Source organism: Melozone crissalis, unplaced genomic scaffold (assembly GCF_028551555.1).
Source record: "Melozone crissalis strain CALT ecotype California unplaced genomic scaffold, PUWL_Pcris_2 ptg000042l_1, whole genome shotgun sequence".
NCBI lineage: Eukaryota > Metazoa > Chordata > Aves > Passeriformes > Passerellidae > Melozone > Melozone crissalis.
Window position 1 is genome coordinate 6,395,282 of NW_026535820.1, and position 18,205 is coordinate 6,413,486.

General features: G+C 39.0%; 1 protein-coding gene across 1 annotated transcript; it reads left to right on the top strand.

The window, feature by feature from the left end:
- Positions 1-1,658: 1,658 nt before the first annotated feature.
- On the top strand, positions 1,659-18,064 carry TTPA (alpha tocopherol transfer protein). Its single transcript, XM_054284937.1, has 5 exons — positions 1,659-1,876; positions 9,309-9,462; positions 10,673-10,866; positions 14,032-14,142; positions 15,574-18,064. The coding sequence occupies exons 1-5, from the start codon at positions 1,682-1,684 to the stop codon at positions 15,745-15,747; spliced, it is 828 nt and encodes a 275-aa protein (XP_054140912.1). The 5' UTR covers positions 1,659-1,681; the 3' UTR covers positions 15,748-18,064.
- The last annotated feature ends 141 nt before the right edge of the window (positions 18,065-18,205 follow it).

Sequence of the window (18,205 nt, forward strand, 5' to 3'; positions counted from 1 at the left end):
GTCCTGAAGGAAATCATTGAAACTGCTTGTATAACTCACTTTGTTCATATATGAAGCCAAAATCACAAAACGAATTTTGTAGAAAAGCGAGTAGGAAGCCATGAGTTGCTCAGCTGATCAGTCTAATGAAAAGTATCTGTATTCTCTTGCTCTTTTTGTTTTCACAGATGAAGCACTAAGTTGGGAGAATTCTGAGATGGCAAAAGTAAGTGCTTAAAAATTATGAAGTGGTGTTTAAAATCACTGCATGAACTTTCTGTGATTTAGCTTTGTTTGTCTCCTACCACCCATGGTCGGGTTACACATTTGCATGCAAATCTTTCCAATGGAAGCTCTGCCCAGAAACAAAAGGAGTGGGGTTTTTTTAAACCTGTTGTTAGTGTCTCCTCCATATTCTGTTCTCTCTGTTTCTTGCTGTGTTTCCAGCTTGCTTTTTCTTCTTCTTCTTCCAGGGTAAGCCCACACTTCCTCACACCTCCTTGCCCAGATATCCACATCTAAATACTCTTGACTGCACACACACACGTTTCCCAGTTTTTACCCTTTCCTCCAATACTTTCTCCCAGCTTGTATTCTCTATTTAGTCCCTTGAGTTTCTGCCTTTTTTTTTAAATCTTTTTTTTTTTTGGGGGGGGGGGGGAGGGGCAAAACACCACCTCCTCCCACTCTTTACCTAACTGCTTTTAGCTAGGCAGATGTTTTTCACATTTGGAAAGCTGAGGGGGTTACCTGTAGACATTTCACTAGTGTATAAGAGTCCAAGACATGGTTAGATATTAACAAAATGCTGATCAAAAAGTATTAACTGTAGAAAGCCAGAAAAGGGGAAAGTAATATGGAGCAAAGTTTTGTAAACCTTTTACTAGACCTAAGCATGCCTTATTAATTGCATATTAGATGAAATAAGGCTTTTAGCATAAGTAGGCCAGAGAGATCTCAAAGGAAACCTAATACAAGGAAAAGGTGCTATTAAAAATACAAAATACAGTAACAGCAATGAACTCTTTACCTTTCATAATCGAACTCACTGCTGGGCAGCGAAGTTGGACTAAGGGTGGTGAAATTGAATTCAACCTTTCTCCTGACAGAGTGGATATATTTTCATTACCGCATATTTACGTTAAGGATGAGGTGCTCCAAGGCAGTTCTGCACCAGCAGGGATCCCCACTTTACACTTCATTTCCCAGCTGCAATGAAGTTGCAGCACTTTGCGATTTAGTATCTAAAGATGGATTATTTTAGCCAAAAAAAAAAAAAAAAGGGGGGGAGGCCACGACCGTTCCCGGGGCCCGGGATGACGCTCCTGCGGTGGGCGCCGCGGGTCCCAGCGGCGGGGCTCTCCCTGCCCCGTGGGGCCGCCCCTCGCCCTCCACAGGGACCAGGTCCGGTTCACTTTTGGGGCTGGAAGAGAAAAACAGGAGATGGGCTTAAAGCGTAAAATCCTAAAAAACCGGTCAAGTCCGTAAAAGTGGAAAAGACAAGCCCAGGAGAGGCAGGCCGGGGAGGCGGCGCACCTGCCGCTCCCAGGCCGGGGCCCGGGAGGGCGCTCAGGGGTTAACCCCGCGGGGGCGGGGGCAGCCGGGCCGGGCTGGGCCGGGCCGGGCCCCGCCGCCGCCGCCGCCGCGCTCCCCTCAATGGGCCGGGGCCGGCGGCGGGGCTGAGGTCGGACGTGCCGCGGGGATGTCGCAGGCTCTGCCGGGTGCGGGGCACCTCAATGACCTGCCCGACCACTCTCCGCTGGTGCGCGGCGCCGTGTCCGAGCTGCGGCGGCGGGCCGAGGCAGAGCCCGGCCAGCGCTGGCCGCAGCCCCTCTCCGATGCCTTCCTGGTGCGGTTCCTGCGCGCCCGAGACTTCCACATGGACCTGGCCTGGAGGGTGAGGAGCGGCGGCGGAGGCGGCAGGTCCCGGTGCCCGGGGAGAGCAGTCCCGGTGCCTGGGGACGGGAGCAGCCGGGCTCGGGGAGGGCAGCCCCGGCTCGGGCTGTGGCTGCAGGCTCGGGCTGTGGGGTGGATCCGTGCCCTACTTTGCCGGGTCGGGCGAGGCCGAGCGCGGAGTTCCCGGGTGTAACTAATGATTGCTTGTCGCGCATGTCCTCGGCACGGCACTGAATCAATGTGCTGGCTCAGCGCGGTGCCGGTGTGGTAACACAGGCTGTGGGAAGCGCGGTACAGTCACTCGCCGATACAGTAAGTGTGGTAAGGTCACAGCTCCGATTAGGAAACGGTATCCTTCAAAGGACACCCTTGTCATGATTATCAGGCTCAGGTTACTAGCAGGCGTGCTAGTTTCGCTACAGACTTATAATTACTCTAAAACTATGAGTAAAAACTTTCTGCTTGTAGTGTAGTTTTTTACAGCACTCCTTGCAGGCTTTGGTAAGTCGTGGTACTTTCCCAGCTCTTTGTATGCCTTTTTGCCATAGAGCACACATATTTTTAATATCCAAAGGCACAGATTGTTTTCAGTTTGTTATTTTTTGAAATGGAAGATTGATAGCCGTTAAACCTTTGGAACAGAAAGTATTTCCAAATCCTCCCAGGGCAAAAGCTTTGATTCACATGTGCCAACTGAAAGCTAGCTGTGTTTCCATGGAATTTTCTGTTGTTTACCGTGCATTGCCCAACAGACTTCACCTATTGGTTTCTTCACCTGTCAGTTTCTGACTTCTCTGGACTGTAGGTTTTCCAAGTTTATGCACCATAAGAGATGATTGTTTGCATATGGATGTATTGCAGGATCAAGGTAGCTAAAAAAGGAAATTGAGAAATTGAATTAGGCCCTTAATCATAAATAGCTTTAAAAATTGTATTTTTGTTCTTTTCATTTGACTCATGACATTTGCATCATAGCTTTAAACCTTTCCTCCTCAACAGAAGAACCAACGAGTGAAGTCAGATTCCTTTTGTTTTATGTATCTTACTTTTACTTGAGGTTCACAAGATTATTTGTATCAAAGTTGTGCACTAGCCACTGTAGGACCATGGTTTTTTTTCCTTTCCAAACAAAAGCCATTTTTTTTCCTGTGTTCCATGGTTCCAAAATGCTTAAAGGGCTTAATAAGGACATATGGATTCCTTAATCTCCACTCCTAATTGCATTGTGATTGGTTGTTGCTGGTAATCCTATAGGCAGGACAGTTGCACTTCTGAATTTGGCCTGTGTTTTTGCACTTTGATGGGATTGTGAGGTATGTTAGGTAATCTTTGGGAGTGTGGAATCTAGACAAGGTTTAGAGATGGGAGTCAATGAAGTAGCAAATTTTCTATGCTTGTCTTGGAAATCAGCCCTCAACACTGACCTCCTTTGAAAAAGTTGTCTTTTTAAAACCTCTTTAGATTTTCTGGGTCTCCACAGGCTGCTAAGTTTCTGAATTTCAAACCTTCCTTTGAATTAAGAGATTCTGATGTTCAAAACCAACCTGTGTTTAACGTTTCTGTCTAGGATTTCAGTTCTCCAAGTGCTACAGCTACTTGCACTTAATCTTCTACATATCAGCTGACACCATTTTCTAGAATACTTCTCTTACAGTATGGGAAGAATAACAGAAGCATTTTTTTTCCCCTTTCTTTTTTTTCCCCCCACTGAAATGTATTCATTGCAATTGATATATCAAGGCCAAAGAGAACTATTGTGCAAAAATCTCTCATGGTCCCAAGTTGTACATTCATCTAACCCAAGTGTGACTTCATTCAGAAGTTATGTTAGTACTTCAGCCTAGGCAGAGCTCTCCTGCCATCAGTCCTGAGTGGCTTTTCCCTCTTGTCCTGATCTGATGTTGCCTCTTGGTGTGGAGTTCAGGCCAATAAGATTCTCTTGGTGTGGAGTTCAGGCCAATAAGATTCTCTTTGCCCACTGGGCTTCCATGTACTACTACACAGTATTTATAGAGCAGCTAAGGGATAATCAAAGTTAATGGCCCTGTCAATGCATATAAGCAAAGGTTGTCCAGCATCTTAGTACAGGCTTAAACGTAGCCTTAACTATGAATCAAGAGGCTGGCACCTGACCAGACTGGTTTTTTGGATGCATTTCTGATTAATAATTGACACAGATTTATCTGATGTCAGTTATCAACATTTGGAAATGCTTCAGAAAAGAATAATCAGATAGATTGTATCAAGACATTCAATTTCCAAATCCTTTATGGTGACTCATAACAGCAATTTTTTCCATTTTTCCAATGGCAATTCCAGACTTGCTTTTAATGATATATTGATATCGCTCATGCTAGAAGAAAATCCAGCACTGAAACAGGTATCTGGAATTGAAGGACTTGAAGAAGAGATAAAACTGTCTTAATTTCTTGAAGACAGTGATGATTCAGTTAAGCTCAGGAACAGACTGTTCTCACAGAATCACAGAATATATTGAGTTGGAAGGGACGTACTGGGATCGTTCAAGTTCAGCTCCTGGCCCTGCACAAGACACCCTGTCAAAGAGTCACACCGTGTGCCTGAGGCATTTTCCAAATGCTTCTTGAGCTCTGCCAGGCTTGGTGCTGTGACCACTTCCCTGGGGAGCCTGTCCCAGTGCCCAGCCACCCTCTGGGTGAAGAACCTTTTTCTGATACCCAGCCTAAACTCCCCCCTGACACAACTTCAGGCCATTCCCTCTTGTTTTGTCACTGGTCACCACAGAGATCAGTGTCTGCCCCTTTTTGAATGTACCAGCTGTGTGTGTGTGTTTGACTTTGCTGTTATCACCAAAACCACTCTCACTTGGATTCACTAGTGATATATGAAATCTGGAGAACTGTCATCTCCTGGATATAAATGTTTCTTCCTGTTTTATTATACATTGCATCCTATAACTCTTGTATAGGACTGACTCTCAGGGACTTTGGAATGCTGTCTTTTTGTACCTGAAATAGATTATACTCTGGGGAACAGAAGAAAAATGTTCGGCATTGAAACTCTGTGCAGGAGGTTTTCATTACATACATATGTAAACATCACTTTGTGGCACTGAAAACCCCTAAATATCTAGGATTCTTTTAGGAGTTCTGGTTGAAACCAAGGTGTGTAGCCAGACTTTTGTTTTGCATTTGACTTGTGGAGGAATGAGGATTTCCTGGTGCATTCTGCTGCAAGGAAGCCACTTAGCACGACTGTGCTGCACAAGAAGTGTTGTTTTCTGTAGTGTCAAACACACTGCTGAGTCTCAGACATTATCCCTGAGGATCTCCACATCATTCAAGCATAAATGCTAAGTTGAAATCAGTTACTTGGCTGCTTTTCTTCTATCAATACAAAGGAATTCCTTGAAAAGGATGGAAGAGCCCTTACTAGCTCTCTGAGCTGAATCTTGAGGTAACACAAATCAGTCAGCCAGGCTTCCCTTTGTGCTAAGCCAGCAGGTGCCAGTCTTTTTCCAGTGACAAGGAAGTAACGCATGAAGAATTAGGAAAGTTCTGTGTCTCTGTAAAATATTTTAAATTCTTTGTCTGTGTATGTTGTGTGTTTAAATTCTGGGTACGTTTGTACAGGCATATATAAAAATCAATATAAAACACATATGTGTAAAGGTTTATATTCTGAAATTTGAGCTATGGTTTCTCCTGCAAAGAATGCCAGTAAAAAACACTTTTTCCCCAAGTATTGTGTGCATTTTTACAACTTCTGACAAAACAGAGGCCTAATTCTGCCTATCATCCATGTTACTATAACTAAATAATTATTAATCAAGAAAAATATAATTAATTTACATATACAGATCCATTTGTTTCTCTAACAAGCCCAATCTGTTCTAGTTCTTTTGCTTCTAAGTAAAGTACCAAGTTCACTTTTGTTTGTAGGATCTGGATCTTGGTTTAATTGATAACTTTGAAATCTCTAATGTTCAGAAAACTGGAACTATCCCCAATAGACATCAGGGGAAAAAATCTCTTAATTAATGCTGAACTACAGACACTGGAGTTTTTCATCCAGCTTTCCCTCCTTTATCAAGTTATCTTGCATCTATTTTGAGATGCTGAGCAGATGCTAAGTAGGTTATTCCATTTGTAAACACAGATAATTATACATTGAGATGTTTTTCTTGTGTCATTAAGTGTGTGAGCCATTTTTTATACTGGGTAATGAATGTGTCTGTTTTTCCTGAGATTAGGTTATTTCATCTATATCCAGACTGATTGTTATATGCAACATTTTTGTTTTACCCTACTGAAAAAGAATCTTACTTGAAAAAAATTTTACATGAATTTCTGTGCTTAACTAGTGTAAAACTAGAAAACCTCTAAACCACTGCTAGTGTTTGAATTCCTTTTATGCTTAAGGATTACTCTTTTAAGTGGCCATGTGAGACCTGGCTATGTCCAGCTGTAAGAAAGGGGTTGCTTACATAAATAAAAATTTACAGAATATGTGCCAAAACTAGCTGTAGATTCTGTGGATGTTCTCTAATGCTGACTTTTACTTCAGAATTAAATAATTTTAGGTAATTAGATTAAGTCTTCAAAATCTGAGAACTCTTCAGCACTTTGTGATATTCTTGCCAAGGGAAGTATGTTTTAGGCTTAGCCAAGTTACATGTCTGAAAGGTGCACCACTTACTTGTGTCATGGAGAGTGTCAGAAGTATTCCAACCATATATTTTCTCCTTTATGGGTGTGCAAGTAGGTTAACTATGCCTTCTGTATGGATCTTGAGTGCATCACAAGCTGAAAATGCCACTCTCTTTCTTCTAAAGTCCAAGAAATTAGATCCTTGTTTCCAACTTAGAAAATGTAAATACCATGAAAATGAGAAACTATCTGTATTGACTAGACAGGATTATTTAGGGTATTGAATTAATGTGTCATTTTTATTCTCATAGTTTTGTCAGGGAGTTCTTCAAAGAGGTGTTTATATATCTTCATGATGTTGTGGTACCACGGATTTTAGAGGAAAAGTGGCAAATTACAAAGCGACAGATGTTTGCATAGTTATTTTCAGGCTGGTTTTGTATTTTGCTGCTATTTCAGTGTCTGTTTTGGAAAGAGCAAGGAAGAAACAATGTTGACATTGCTGTCTGGCACAAAGCAGTTGGGATTGCTCAAACAGTGCCCTTTGCAGACAGACAGTCAAGTGCTGACAGAATGAGATAATCAGAGTACCTCAATAGGCCTATCTTTGCAATTGTAGTGAACTTCTGTTCCACAAATTCACTTACTTTCCCTACTTCCTCCCTCTTTCCTTCACCTTGTTTGTTTGTTAGTTTTAAAATTAACCTAGGCTAAAACTGATTGAATGCAGTCAAGAGACTTCTAATAAAATTCTACTAATGGTTAAATGTTTCTTTTTATGGTGATGGTTTAGGATGAGACTTTTATCTGTTTTTTTTTTCACTGCCAAATCAAGTGGGATTCTAGCATGGTGTATATATATATTAATTTTTGGATCTAAATATGTATTTATAGGCTCTATTTCCTTAAAAAATACAGCTAATTTCTAATCAGTGTGCCATATATTTTTATGTAAATTTTGCTGATAAACAACAATGTTTTATAAATAGTTTCCTTGTGGCAGTTCACTTGAGAGACTTTCAAAATAATTCAACCTTAATCTGAGCAGAAAAGCATTAAGCTGAAGAAAAAGAATGTTTTATGTAAAATGATACAAGAAGCATAAAAATAGATGGAAGGGTAGCATTAATTATCTGACATGAGCATGCTGTGAGCTACAGGATGCAGAGTTCCAGGTCTCCCTCTAAGAGTCTGTAGGGATTAATTCAATTTTACTGAAGTTCCTTCTGATCATTCTTCCAATGAAAATACTGAAGAAAATTATACTTGCGTAGATACAAGAAAATTTTAACTTTTTTACAGTTATATTCTATTAGTTGGACCTGACAGCTCTTTTAATTTTGGTATTTCTGTTGCAAAATACAGAGTAATTGGTAAAGGAAAAAAAATTTCTGTTAATACAAATTATAGCAAATAAAAGACTTTTGATTGATGTTTTCAGTGTAGTGAACACACTTAATTTGTGAAACTGTGCTGAGGATCAGATTGGGTATTCCTGTTTGATGAAATATAGAAGCAATTTTAAAAGCTAGTCTGTGCATGCCACCTTTAAGATTTAAAGCTACATTTTGGTTTGCCATGAAACAAGGTACTGAAAAATTCTGATTCTCAGCTACTTTGAAGGTCTTGGGTTAGACCTCTAAGTCATAGCCCTTGAGGAAATTAAAACAAAATATGAATTACTTGTAATAGCTATCTCTCTACTTTCCAAGCTTAGTGATAACCTCAGCAGAGGTGATACAGCAGAGGCAAATTTTAGTTGATGAGCAGAGAGGAAGCATTTTAGAAGACAGTCTTGCATAGCTTCCTACTAATGCACAATGTCTTAAATAAATTTTAGTTGCAGAGCATAGTTCATTTTCCCCACAACCACTTAGTTAATATTACAGGAGAAAAGTAATTAGACTTGGAAGTTAGAACTACTGCATTACCAACATAATTTTTCACGATTCATCTCTAAGATGACCTTTCACAGTGCTGCCTGTAATTCCTCAGCAGAGATCTTACCTCACAAAGGAACACCTTTAATTGCCTCTGCTTAGCACTAGTCCATGGCCTTTCAACACCCAGCTGTTCCTGTAGAAATGCTGGTTGTGGTGCTGCCTCCCAGCCTCAAGAACCAGGGTGACCAAGTCCCTGGCAACAAACAGGATCTCTCTTTTAACCTGGCAGGATCTCATTATTTCCAATCTGTGGGAGGGAAACTGTCAAATGTGTAATGGACCCACTACTGTGTTGTATTCTCTCATTTCAGAGGGGTAGAAGAGACCTCAAAAATGTTTTGGGGTATGCTGGTGAGCATACCTGTTTCAAATAGTAAACTGGAATTACTGATGACTGTGTAAAAAATAGGGAGGGTGGGAGAGAGTGAGTGAGTGAAAGAGAATGTTCCTCCATAAAATTTTGCACATCTAAATTTAAAAAATCATGAAGGAGTCTGATGAGGTAGCAAAATGAACAATCCTAAAGGTAACCTAAGCAGAAAAAAATTTGGTTTAGATGCATTTTACATAGAAACTACAGGGTTATTGTACATCCAGTTTTCTTTCTGACACGAAATGACAACTGCAGTCCATGAATGATTTCACTGGGTTCTAAATTCATCATGGCAATTTACTTGCTTAGTTGATCCAGTATAGCAACCTTCTGTTTCTAGGAGTGATTTGATTAAAATATACAATTAAATTATAGCTAATTTAATGAATTAAAACTGACTGTGACCACATTTGGAAAATATATTTTTAACTGTGCTCCTCCTATAATAGCTGATGCTTACCTGACATCCACATTAAATTTTTTTTCCAGTTATTGAAGAATTATCAGAAATGGAGAATTGAATGCCCAGAAATAAGTGCAGATTTACAACCATCTTCTATTCTTGGTCTTTTGCAAGCTGGCTATCATGGAGTCCTAAGGTCAAGAGACCCACATGGAAGCAAAGTTCTAATATACAGAATTGGTGAGTGACAAAATTGCTTGGAACAGTTTCACACCTGATTCTGACACTGAAGTTTTTGGGCTTTGTTTGCATTGTTTCATTTTGTGGTTTATTTTTTTAATTATCACCATTTTAGCAGCAAATCAAAAATATTTTATGGGTACAACTGCAGGGGTTGATAAAACTAGATCATATCAGAATATCTTAACTAGAAAGGTAATATATTTATGTTCCTTGCTAGAAATGCATTTACATTAATAAAAAGATGAATTTACTGAGCTATAACAGTTAAATAATTTTACTTATATATTGGTATGGCTAAAGCTGTACAATCCCTTATCCCTTATGAAGAACCTAATTTACTTTTCAGTGAAATTCTTGTTGCATCAAAAGAATCTTGAAGGTTAAAACTTGTAAGATTATGTGGTTTTTTTGGCTCTGAGTGTCCCAAAAATCATTTGGCTTCATGTAAATTGTCAAAGCTATGAGCTAAGACTGTGGTACTGATGCAGATGCAGCACAGAGTCGGGGGAACACAAACAAAGGTGTACACCTTGTCATATATCAACCTTTAGTTTAGGCTGGGATGATCACTAGCCTTTCATTGTTTACTTGTAGCCAAAGAGCCCTAGCAAACAACACTTGGAAAATGCTTGATGTACCTCCCAAAAATATTTTCAAAAAGCACATAGTTAAATGCACACCATGTCTCTTTATGTTTGTTTTGGACAGAGACTTTATTTTTGCCAACTTTCAAAGAACTGTCTTATTATCATCTGGTTAGGTAGGCACTTGTGCCCCCTAAAGCTTTCATCTAGGGTTAAGGCTCATCCCATGCAATTTTTCGCTCAGGCCTCAGGAAAAAAAAAAGTGAGATTCACTGAGTTGTGCCAGAAAATGGCAGTTCTGAGAAGCAATTATATTAATTGATTGGACTGATGATCTGCAGCTTCTGCTAGCATGAGTGTTACTGAATTGTACCTTGTACTGGGTCTGTGGCCATAGGTAGAGCATGCTACATTATGTGGCACCATCTACTAAAAGAGCATCAAAGGTGAATGAGAGAGCAGGTACACAAATTAACTTATGCACTGGCAAACCAGTTTATTTCAGGAACTTTGTTCTTGCTGATTAATTCTTTTTCCTGAGAAACACATTAGAAGCCGTAGGAAGAAAAAGTGCAGGTGTGTGGGGTTTTCTCATGGTAATGCAGGGTGATCTATCTTCTCAGGACAATGGGATCCCAGTTTGTTTACAGCATACGATGTGTTTCGTGTAAGTCTCATCACATCTGAGCTCATTGTAAAGGAGATCGAGACTCAGCGAAATGGAGTCAAGGCCATCTTTGACCTTCAGGGGTGGAGATTTGCTCATGCTTTTCAAATCAGCCCAGCAGTGGCCAAGAAAATTGCTGCTGTTCTCACAGTAAGTATGACATAATGCTTTATGCAGCTTCATTGCTATGATTTCCAATTTTTCATCTCTTCCAAGCTATCGTAAATTTTCCTTCTGTAGGCATTCTCAGACTAAGCAACTAAGAGGAACAAAATCCTAAATCAATTACAAGTTGTGCTTGATTTTACCTAAATTTTATTCTTCTATACCAGTAAATGTCCTCTAACTTCTGCTCTTTTATAAGAGCTCCACCAACCTGTTACAACACAAGAATTTCATGACTGAAGGAGCAGATGAAGCCCAGTTTTGGAAGGATCTCTGTTTGTTATCCTGTTTCATCTCTTCTCTTCCACTCTTTTGTGCATTTTCTCAATATTTAAAGCATTTATTCCTGTCTCAGAGAATATTAAAAATAGTGTGCACTGTGGGCAGTTGAGATCAAGACACTCCTAACTTGTTACCAGTATGGTTGATGCTTATGTGATCCTCCATCTGGTAACAACAGAATGTATAACATTTATGTTCTGCTTGCTTTCTTCCCCACAACATGAGCATTGTTTTGTGCAAATCACTGTTACCTCACCTCCTGTTTTTCACAAAACTTCTCAGGACTTTACTGTCTTTAAGGCTTATTCCTTTCTGCCAAATTCAGTTGAACTTTGCCACTGGATTTGAGAGAAAAAAAAAATTAAAGAAAAAAGGGGACAGAGAACTGGCAGGCAAGCTACAGTGTAGTCCTGTAATCTTATTTTCCTTCAGAAGTTATGTTGAAAGTCAGTAATAATAAAACTGTTAGCCTGTGATGTGGAAATGAGCCAGGGAGATAATCTCTTGCTCTGATTCGGTAAGGCTCATATCTGAGATTCAATCAAGGCTTAGTCATTGAATTAATATTATCAGAACTTCAGATTTTCTTCCTTTCTGATATGTACTGTAAAACTTTATTGAAACCATTAGGTATTCCCAATTTTGCAAATCTAGAATAAGAACTCCTGGTGTTATGCAGTCTTGGGCCAGTTCTCATGAAAACAGGACTAGTGAAAGTGTTTGGGTTGATTTCTGAGGTAGTAAACATTTTGCTGGTAAATTTTTTAACCTTGAAATAGAGCAGAAAGGAGGCAGAATAGGATTTGCAAGTACATCTGAAGTTTTCATTATCTCAAAGCAGGAAATTCTTTGACTATGATGTTTCCATCTTGACCTATTTCTGATTTTTTCAATGTTTTTCAAACTTCTAAGTGCTTATTCTAGCTATGGAAAAGAAAAATTAAAAATTGTGTGTTTCCAGTGTTCTTTTCTAAGAAAAAGAATTTTAATTTTTTTTGTCCCCTAATTCCTTTCCTCACTTTTAACTGAGTTTGTAAATTTTATCCAGAGATTTTATCAGTGTTGTTCAATATAATGTAATCATAGAATATGTTAAGTTGGAAGGGACTCATCAGAACTGTCAAGACCAACTCCTGGCCCTATGCAGGACGCCTCAAGAGACACACCATGTGGCTGAGAGCATTGCCCAAACACTTCTTGAACTCTTGTCAGGCCTGGAGCTGTGACCACTTCCCTGGAGAGCCTGTTCCAGTGCTCAACCACCTTCTGGATTAAGAACCTTTTTCCTCATATCCAATATAAGCCTCCTCTGACACAACTTCAGGCCATTCCCTTAGGAGAGAGAAGAAATCTGCCCTTCCTCTTCCCCTCACAAGGAAATTGCAGACTGTGATGAGGTTTCTCCTCAGTCTCCTCTTCTCCAGGCTGAACAGACCAAGTGACCACAGGCACCCCTCACACTACTTCCCCTCCAGGCTCTTCACCATCCTCCTGGCCCTCATTTGAAGCTCTCTAATAGCTTAATGTCTTTTTTAAATGTTGGTGCCCAAAACTGCACATGGTATTCAAGGTGAGGCTGCCCCAGTGCAGAGCAGAGCAGGACAATCCCCTCCCTTGCCTGGCTGGAGATGCTGTGCCTGATGCACCCCAGGACGTGCTTAATGCACTCCAGAATATGCTTATAAGTAAAATTAAAGAAACCTTATTTTTAACCCAGTATTTTACTCAAGAAATGTCTTGCAAATTACTGTCCTGTATCAAAAAACAGAAGTTAATAGAAAGGAAGTATGTACTAAGGAATGGAAAGCATAGTGCGGATAATATGTGGCATTATCTTGAAAAATCTGATATCCCTGCAGAAAACTGTTTTGTGAAAATCATGATAGTAGGCTTTAAGTATATGATAACCCATAATAGCATTAAGTGAAGATACAAGCTGATAATTTTAAGGTCTTTATCATATGTTATATCGAGAAGGAGTGGCACTAAAGAAATGTGTTAGCTTTGGGTTTTTCCTTCCTTACAACTATTGAACTGGTGAGGAGATGTGTTTGTGAGAAGTACCATTTTTATAAGCAGAAAACATCTCAGAGGTAGTAGCAGGTGGGATGTGAAGGGAAGCTCTACTTTCCCCGTTGCACAAAGCTTGTTTTGAGCACTGCCATATTTTCTTTTAAATTTCAAATACCTGGAACTTTTAAATGAATGCAAGTAGAATCCAAGCTGGTTTATATTATAAAAGCTGTATAGCAGCTTTTATATTAAAATAGATATAAAAATATATATTTTTTTCAATTTCATTAAAACAGTAATCTTGTTGTAAAGCTGAACTTCTGTCTTGGCCAAATTCCTAGTAATTTCAAGGCTTATTTCTAAATTATAAATATAATTTCTTTAACTTAAAATTAGTATTTTCAATAGTTTATATATGTATTATTTATCTATTATCCTTCAGGCTGCAAATTGCCAATAAAAACACATAGCTAGATAGCATTTTGTAAATTATTAGCAGAATCTTGTGAAAAATTTTACTTTAGAAGAAAGGCTGAGCACAAAGTTTGTGTACAATATTTATGTGCAATTTGGTGATAGTTTCCTTCTTTGTTTTTCTGTTTGTTTTTAATCTTCAGTCTCACCTCCTGCTGAGGTGAAAAAAATGGTGAGATTTTGCCTTCTGATGGGAGGAACAAGATATGATTTTTCTAAATGTTGTTCTTGATTTACACTGCTAGAAAATGCAGGAATTGCAAGGTCAGAAGAAATACTTTAACCTATGAACTAGACAGTTTTTACAGGCCTGTGCTTAGTAATAGAGGTGTTTCAATAATGTTTTCTTTTTCTTATTCTGTTTCCCGTGTATGCTGACAGGATTCCTTTCCACTGAAAGTTCGAGGTATCCACTTGATTAATGAGCCTTTATTCTTCCACCCAGTCTTCGCTCTAATTAAGCCTTTTCTCACTGAAAAAATAAAGCAACGGGTGAGTGCACACAAATATTTCTTTCTGCCACAAAACCCTTATATGACAATCTGCAGCACTTTCCTTAGGCTCCGTTACTCCTGAGTACTGAGGAGCATAAATAATTTTTGTTTGTTAGTGCCATACAGACCTCCAGAATCTAACAGTAAAGCATTTGCAGTTATTATTAACATGAGCGTTGCAAGCGGTGCTGTTATCACTACTCTGAAGAGAGAAAACAGCAACACAAAGAGGTTAAATAATTTGCTTGAGGTCACATAACAATTCTTCTGCAGAACTAGATTACTCCTGGATTACTCAGCACTCTGCCTACAAATGATAGAGAAAAATGATCACTGAGCAGTGCTTTATGTTCCAAGCTGTGCAGAATTAGTAGAAAACAACTGTTTAGCTCTGACAGACCTCCAGATTTATGCATCAAAAATTAGTCAGACTTAATTTCTAAGTTTTTTTTCCAAATAGCTCCTTAGTTGCTTTAAATAGTTTTGCAGTTAGAGATCTGCAAATAGATTTGTATTTGGATGCAAGAGCATGCCAAGGACTACGGTTTGTTGCAGCATAGGAAAGATATTGGAGTTTTCAGGTGGCACAAAAGTGAAGTGGTAACAGCAGGACTAAGGTACAAAATAAGCAGCCCTGCCTATTGTTGTTCTGATTCTGTAGCCTCCTTTTGGGTTTTTTTTGGTTTGGATTTTGGTTATTTGCATTAGCCAGTGAATGCCAGGACAGTAAATCCTAGAAAAGTATCAGACTGGAAGTAATGAACAAGGCTTCAAAATAGCTAAAATAAAGCAAGAGGAGAAGAACCAAACCTACAGTATTGAAAGAGTTAAAGTGGAGAAGTAGTCCAGAATCCATTTCCAGCTGGAACTGAAAGATAAGGACTGATATATAGATTCTGTTGAGTATCTTCTTTGACACCTGTCTGAACCTACATACATACTACATAATCTTGTTTTTAAATATGTGTGGCAGGACCAGATAGTAATGGCCATGAGCCAGACAGAGCTCTTTTCTTGGAAATGACCGAAGGGCAAGTATAAGATATCATGACAAAACAAATCACCAGTATTCCTGTGGTTTAGCTCAGTTTAGCAGTTTGGATGTAGTGCGTACTCTCACCAACATTGCTAAACCAGTCTGGAACAAGTGTAGTTAGTTTGGCTCCTGTGCTCACAGCTACATAAAATGCAGTTCTCAGGTTGTAGTCCATCCTTCACCAGCCTTCAGAGTCAGAGGAGGACAGAGTTTGAGTACCTAGGGGAAACTCACAAGGGTAGTTCCACCTTTTTAAGAATTAATTATGAACAAATACACTTAGTTAAATCAAGCTGGTGGATTCAGCTCTTGCACTGAGATGCTTTGCTGCCTGTTCTCACTCAATAGTCTAGCATTCATACCCAAGTAAATGCTTTTAATATTTTGGTTTAGGTGTACATGCATGGAAATAACTACTTGCAAAGTCTGACTGAACACTTCCCCATCAGCATTCTCCCACAGGAATATGGGGGGGAGGAAGTCTCCATTGAAGAGCTGGCCAAGGAATGGACTGACTTCATAATGGCATCTTCAGATTATCTTCAGAGCATTTCTCTGGTTGCCTAGGAATAATCAAGTATTTTATCAATTCTTGAACACTGGAATTGGAAATAAGTTTAATATGTAAATTTCCATTGTGAATGAAACCGGTATGTCTTTGCAGGGCACTCACTGAATGTTATATTGGCTGCACTTTTGTACTAACTGGAGTCTATCAGTTTGTATGTCTGAAGAGATTAATGAATTTTACATGTTTGTCACACTGTTTGTTATTGAGTAACTTGTATGCCAGAAAGCTGAAGAGTGCATTGACTATCAGATTGATACTGCTGCTGTTAGGTCTTTGGAGACAACTCCTCTGTAATAATAATGTAGTCCAGAACCTTACACTTAGCTCTTGTATCTTGGCTTGTCAAGACAATACAAAACAAAGAATAGACTGTGAATAGGGTAGTTTGTTGCAGAAATGAGATTACAGGGCTAATTTACAAGAAGTGAAGAGGCTGCTTTTTTGGAGTGATTCTCAGGGAAAAAAAATGCTCTTTTGTTAGTTTGTATCAAATTGAAAATTAGTCAGCAATAGTGAGACATTGATGTTACTCTTTGTGCTGCTTGTGCGTCTTCCCTTTTTGTCCTAATTAACAGAGTAATCTTCAAGTTTTATAGAAAAACACCACGTACATATTCCTCAGAGGACAGTGTGAATCAGAGGGGAGGAACTGGTAAAAGAGTCATAACAACCTTGAAAATTCTTATTTTCTTTGTTCAAAGTGATACTGTCTATGGACTACTATAAGCAACTCAGATTATTATCCTTTAATCCCCAGTGTAGAGGACTACAGAAGTCAAAAGTTTTCAGCTGTTTGCATTATCTGTTTGTTTCAGAGAGTAAAGTAGGTTATCCTTTGCAGATCTGAAGTTTAGAAATATCTGTTGTATGTTTTAAGGATGCTTTGAGGTCACTTTGGACCTCAGCATGGGAGATGCTTGGTATCATCATGTTATTTTCAGTACGGTAACTGCTCTTAACTCTGTTTTGTTTTTGCATGAGCACTATATATTTAAGCATTCCAAATGAATTTTCCTATGAATGAATCCATAAAAATGCTTTTATATCAGGTAGTTAGAAATTATAACTTCAATTGTTTTGTAATCTTTAGGACATTGGAATGGTATATAGGAATAGGGAAGAGAAATGAAACTATCCTGTTGTATTGGAAATGCCTTACTTTAGATTGTGATTAGTAAGGCATTATTGCAAGAGTCACTAGAAACTATTCTTTATTAGCAAGGGGAAAATCTGTGAAAGAACCCTTAGAGTACATGTTGGTTGTAGTTTCTTCTGCTGTGATAAGATCAATGCCAGAAATTCTTTCAAAACTGACAACAGCCTTTTTTTTTCCCCTTCCAATTTCTGAATTTCCTGAAGTGCCTTTTTAATTTTTCTCTTTCAAAATACTTTTATATGGGCCTAAATTTAAAGAAACTGTATTTAGATAAATGATTGTATGAAAATGCATTTCATATACATTTCTTTTTCTCAGATTTTGTGATACTGTTTTGTGATACAAAAGCTCTTTAAATACAGGAGTTCAATGAACTGCAAATTCTTCTTTATAAGAAAATAGACCAAGTAGTCAGCTATCTGGCAATTGTTCAAGTGTGTAACTCAAGTTCCAAGTAATTTACCAGTTGGAGACCCAAAGCTATTGTCTTAATATTACAGTCCTTCAATTTTAATCTGTGAATGTAAACTGCACAAAGGAATGAACCATGTTTCAGTGAACAAGAAAATTTAAACTTTTCCTGTGAAACCCATCTCTATTGCTACTGGTTTATGTAGCAGAAACCTCATTTGATTGCATATGTATATGCATATTTAGCTAGGGCTTTTTGATCTTTATTTGGACCTCACCAGCTCTATTAATATAAAGTCCTAAATGTCCTCAAAAATACCCTGATCCTGTTATTAGGTGGTAGCGTGTTTGCATAACTCAGCAGTTAGAGCACTGAGTGCAGTTATTTTTCCTGAGCTGTTAATTATTTTTTAATGTTTACATATTACATAGGAGGTGGGAACTCTTAATTGCCATTGCTGCTAATAATAGGGACACAATATAATTGGAATATTTAGATAATGAGTAGTGAAGATATTGGTATGATGTGCGGTGGTGTTGCAGCTTTAAGCAGCAGCCAACAAAACAAAATTCCCTAAGTGCATTATTCTTTATAAACATCGGGAGTGCCTCTAAAAAAAAAAGCTCCTGTTAAACGGTACAAATATAATTTACTACTGACTGTAAGCGCGATGTAATGCACAATTTTCAATGTTTTTTTCTCTGTATTAACATATGTTTTAATTAATAAACCCTTTCTGGTTGAAGCAGCCTCGTCTGTCACGGATACGAGCGTCGCTTTCGCAGGGATGGGGGCAGCCGCGGGCGCTGCCTGCGGCGGGGCCGGGCCCGCGGCCGGGACTGCATTTCCCAGCGAGCCGCGCAGGGCGGGCCGGCGGCTGCGTGTG

What these genes read in the sequence shown, in the direction of transcription:
- TTPA (XM_054284937.1), top strand. Translation starts at nt 1,682, where the DNA reads ATGTCGCAGGCTCTGCCGGGTGCGGGGCACCTCAATGACCTGCCCGAC. An exon ending in AGTTCTAATATACAGAATTG is followed by an intron (nt 9,463 to 10,672) that starts GTGAGTGACAAA and finishes CTATCTTCTCAG; the next exon opens with GACAATGGGATCCCAGTTTG. An exon ending in AAATTGCTGCTGTTCTCACA is followed by an intron (nt 10,867 to 14,031) that starts GTAAGTATGACA and finishes GTATGCTGACAG; the next exon opens with GATTCCTTTCCACTGAAAGT.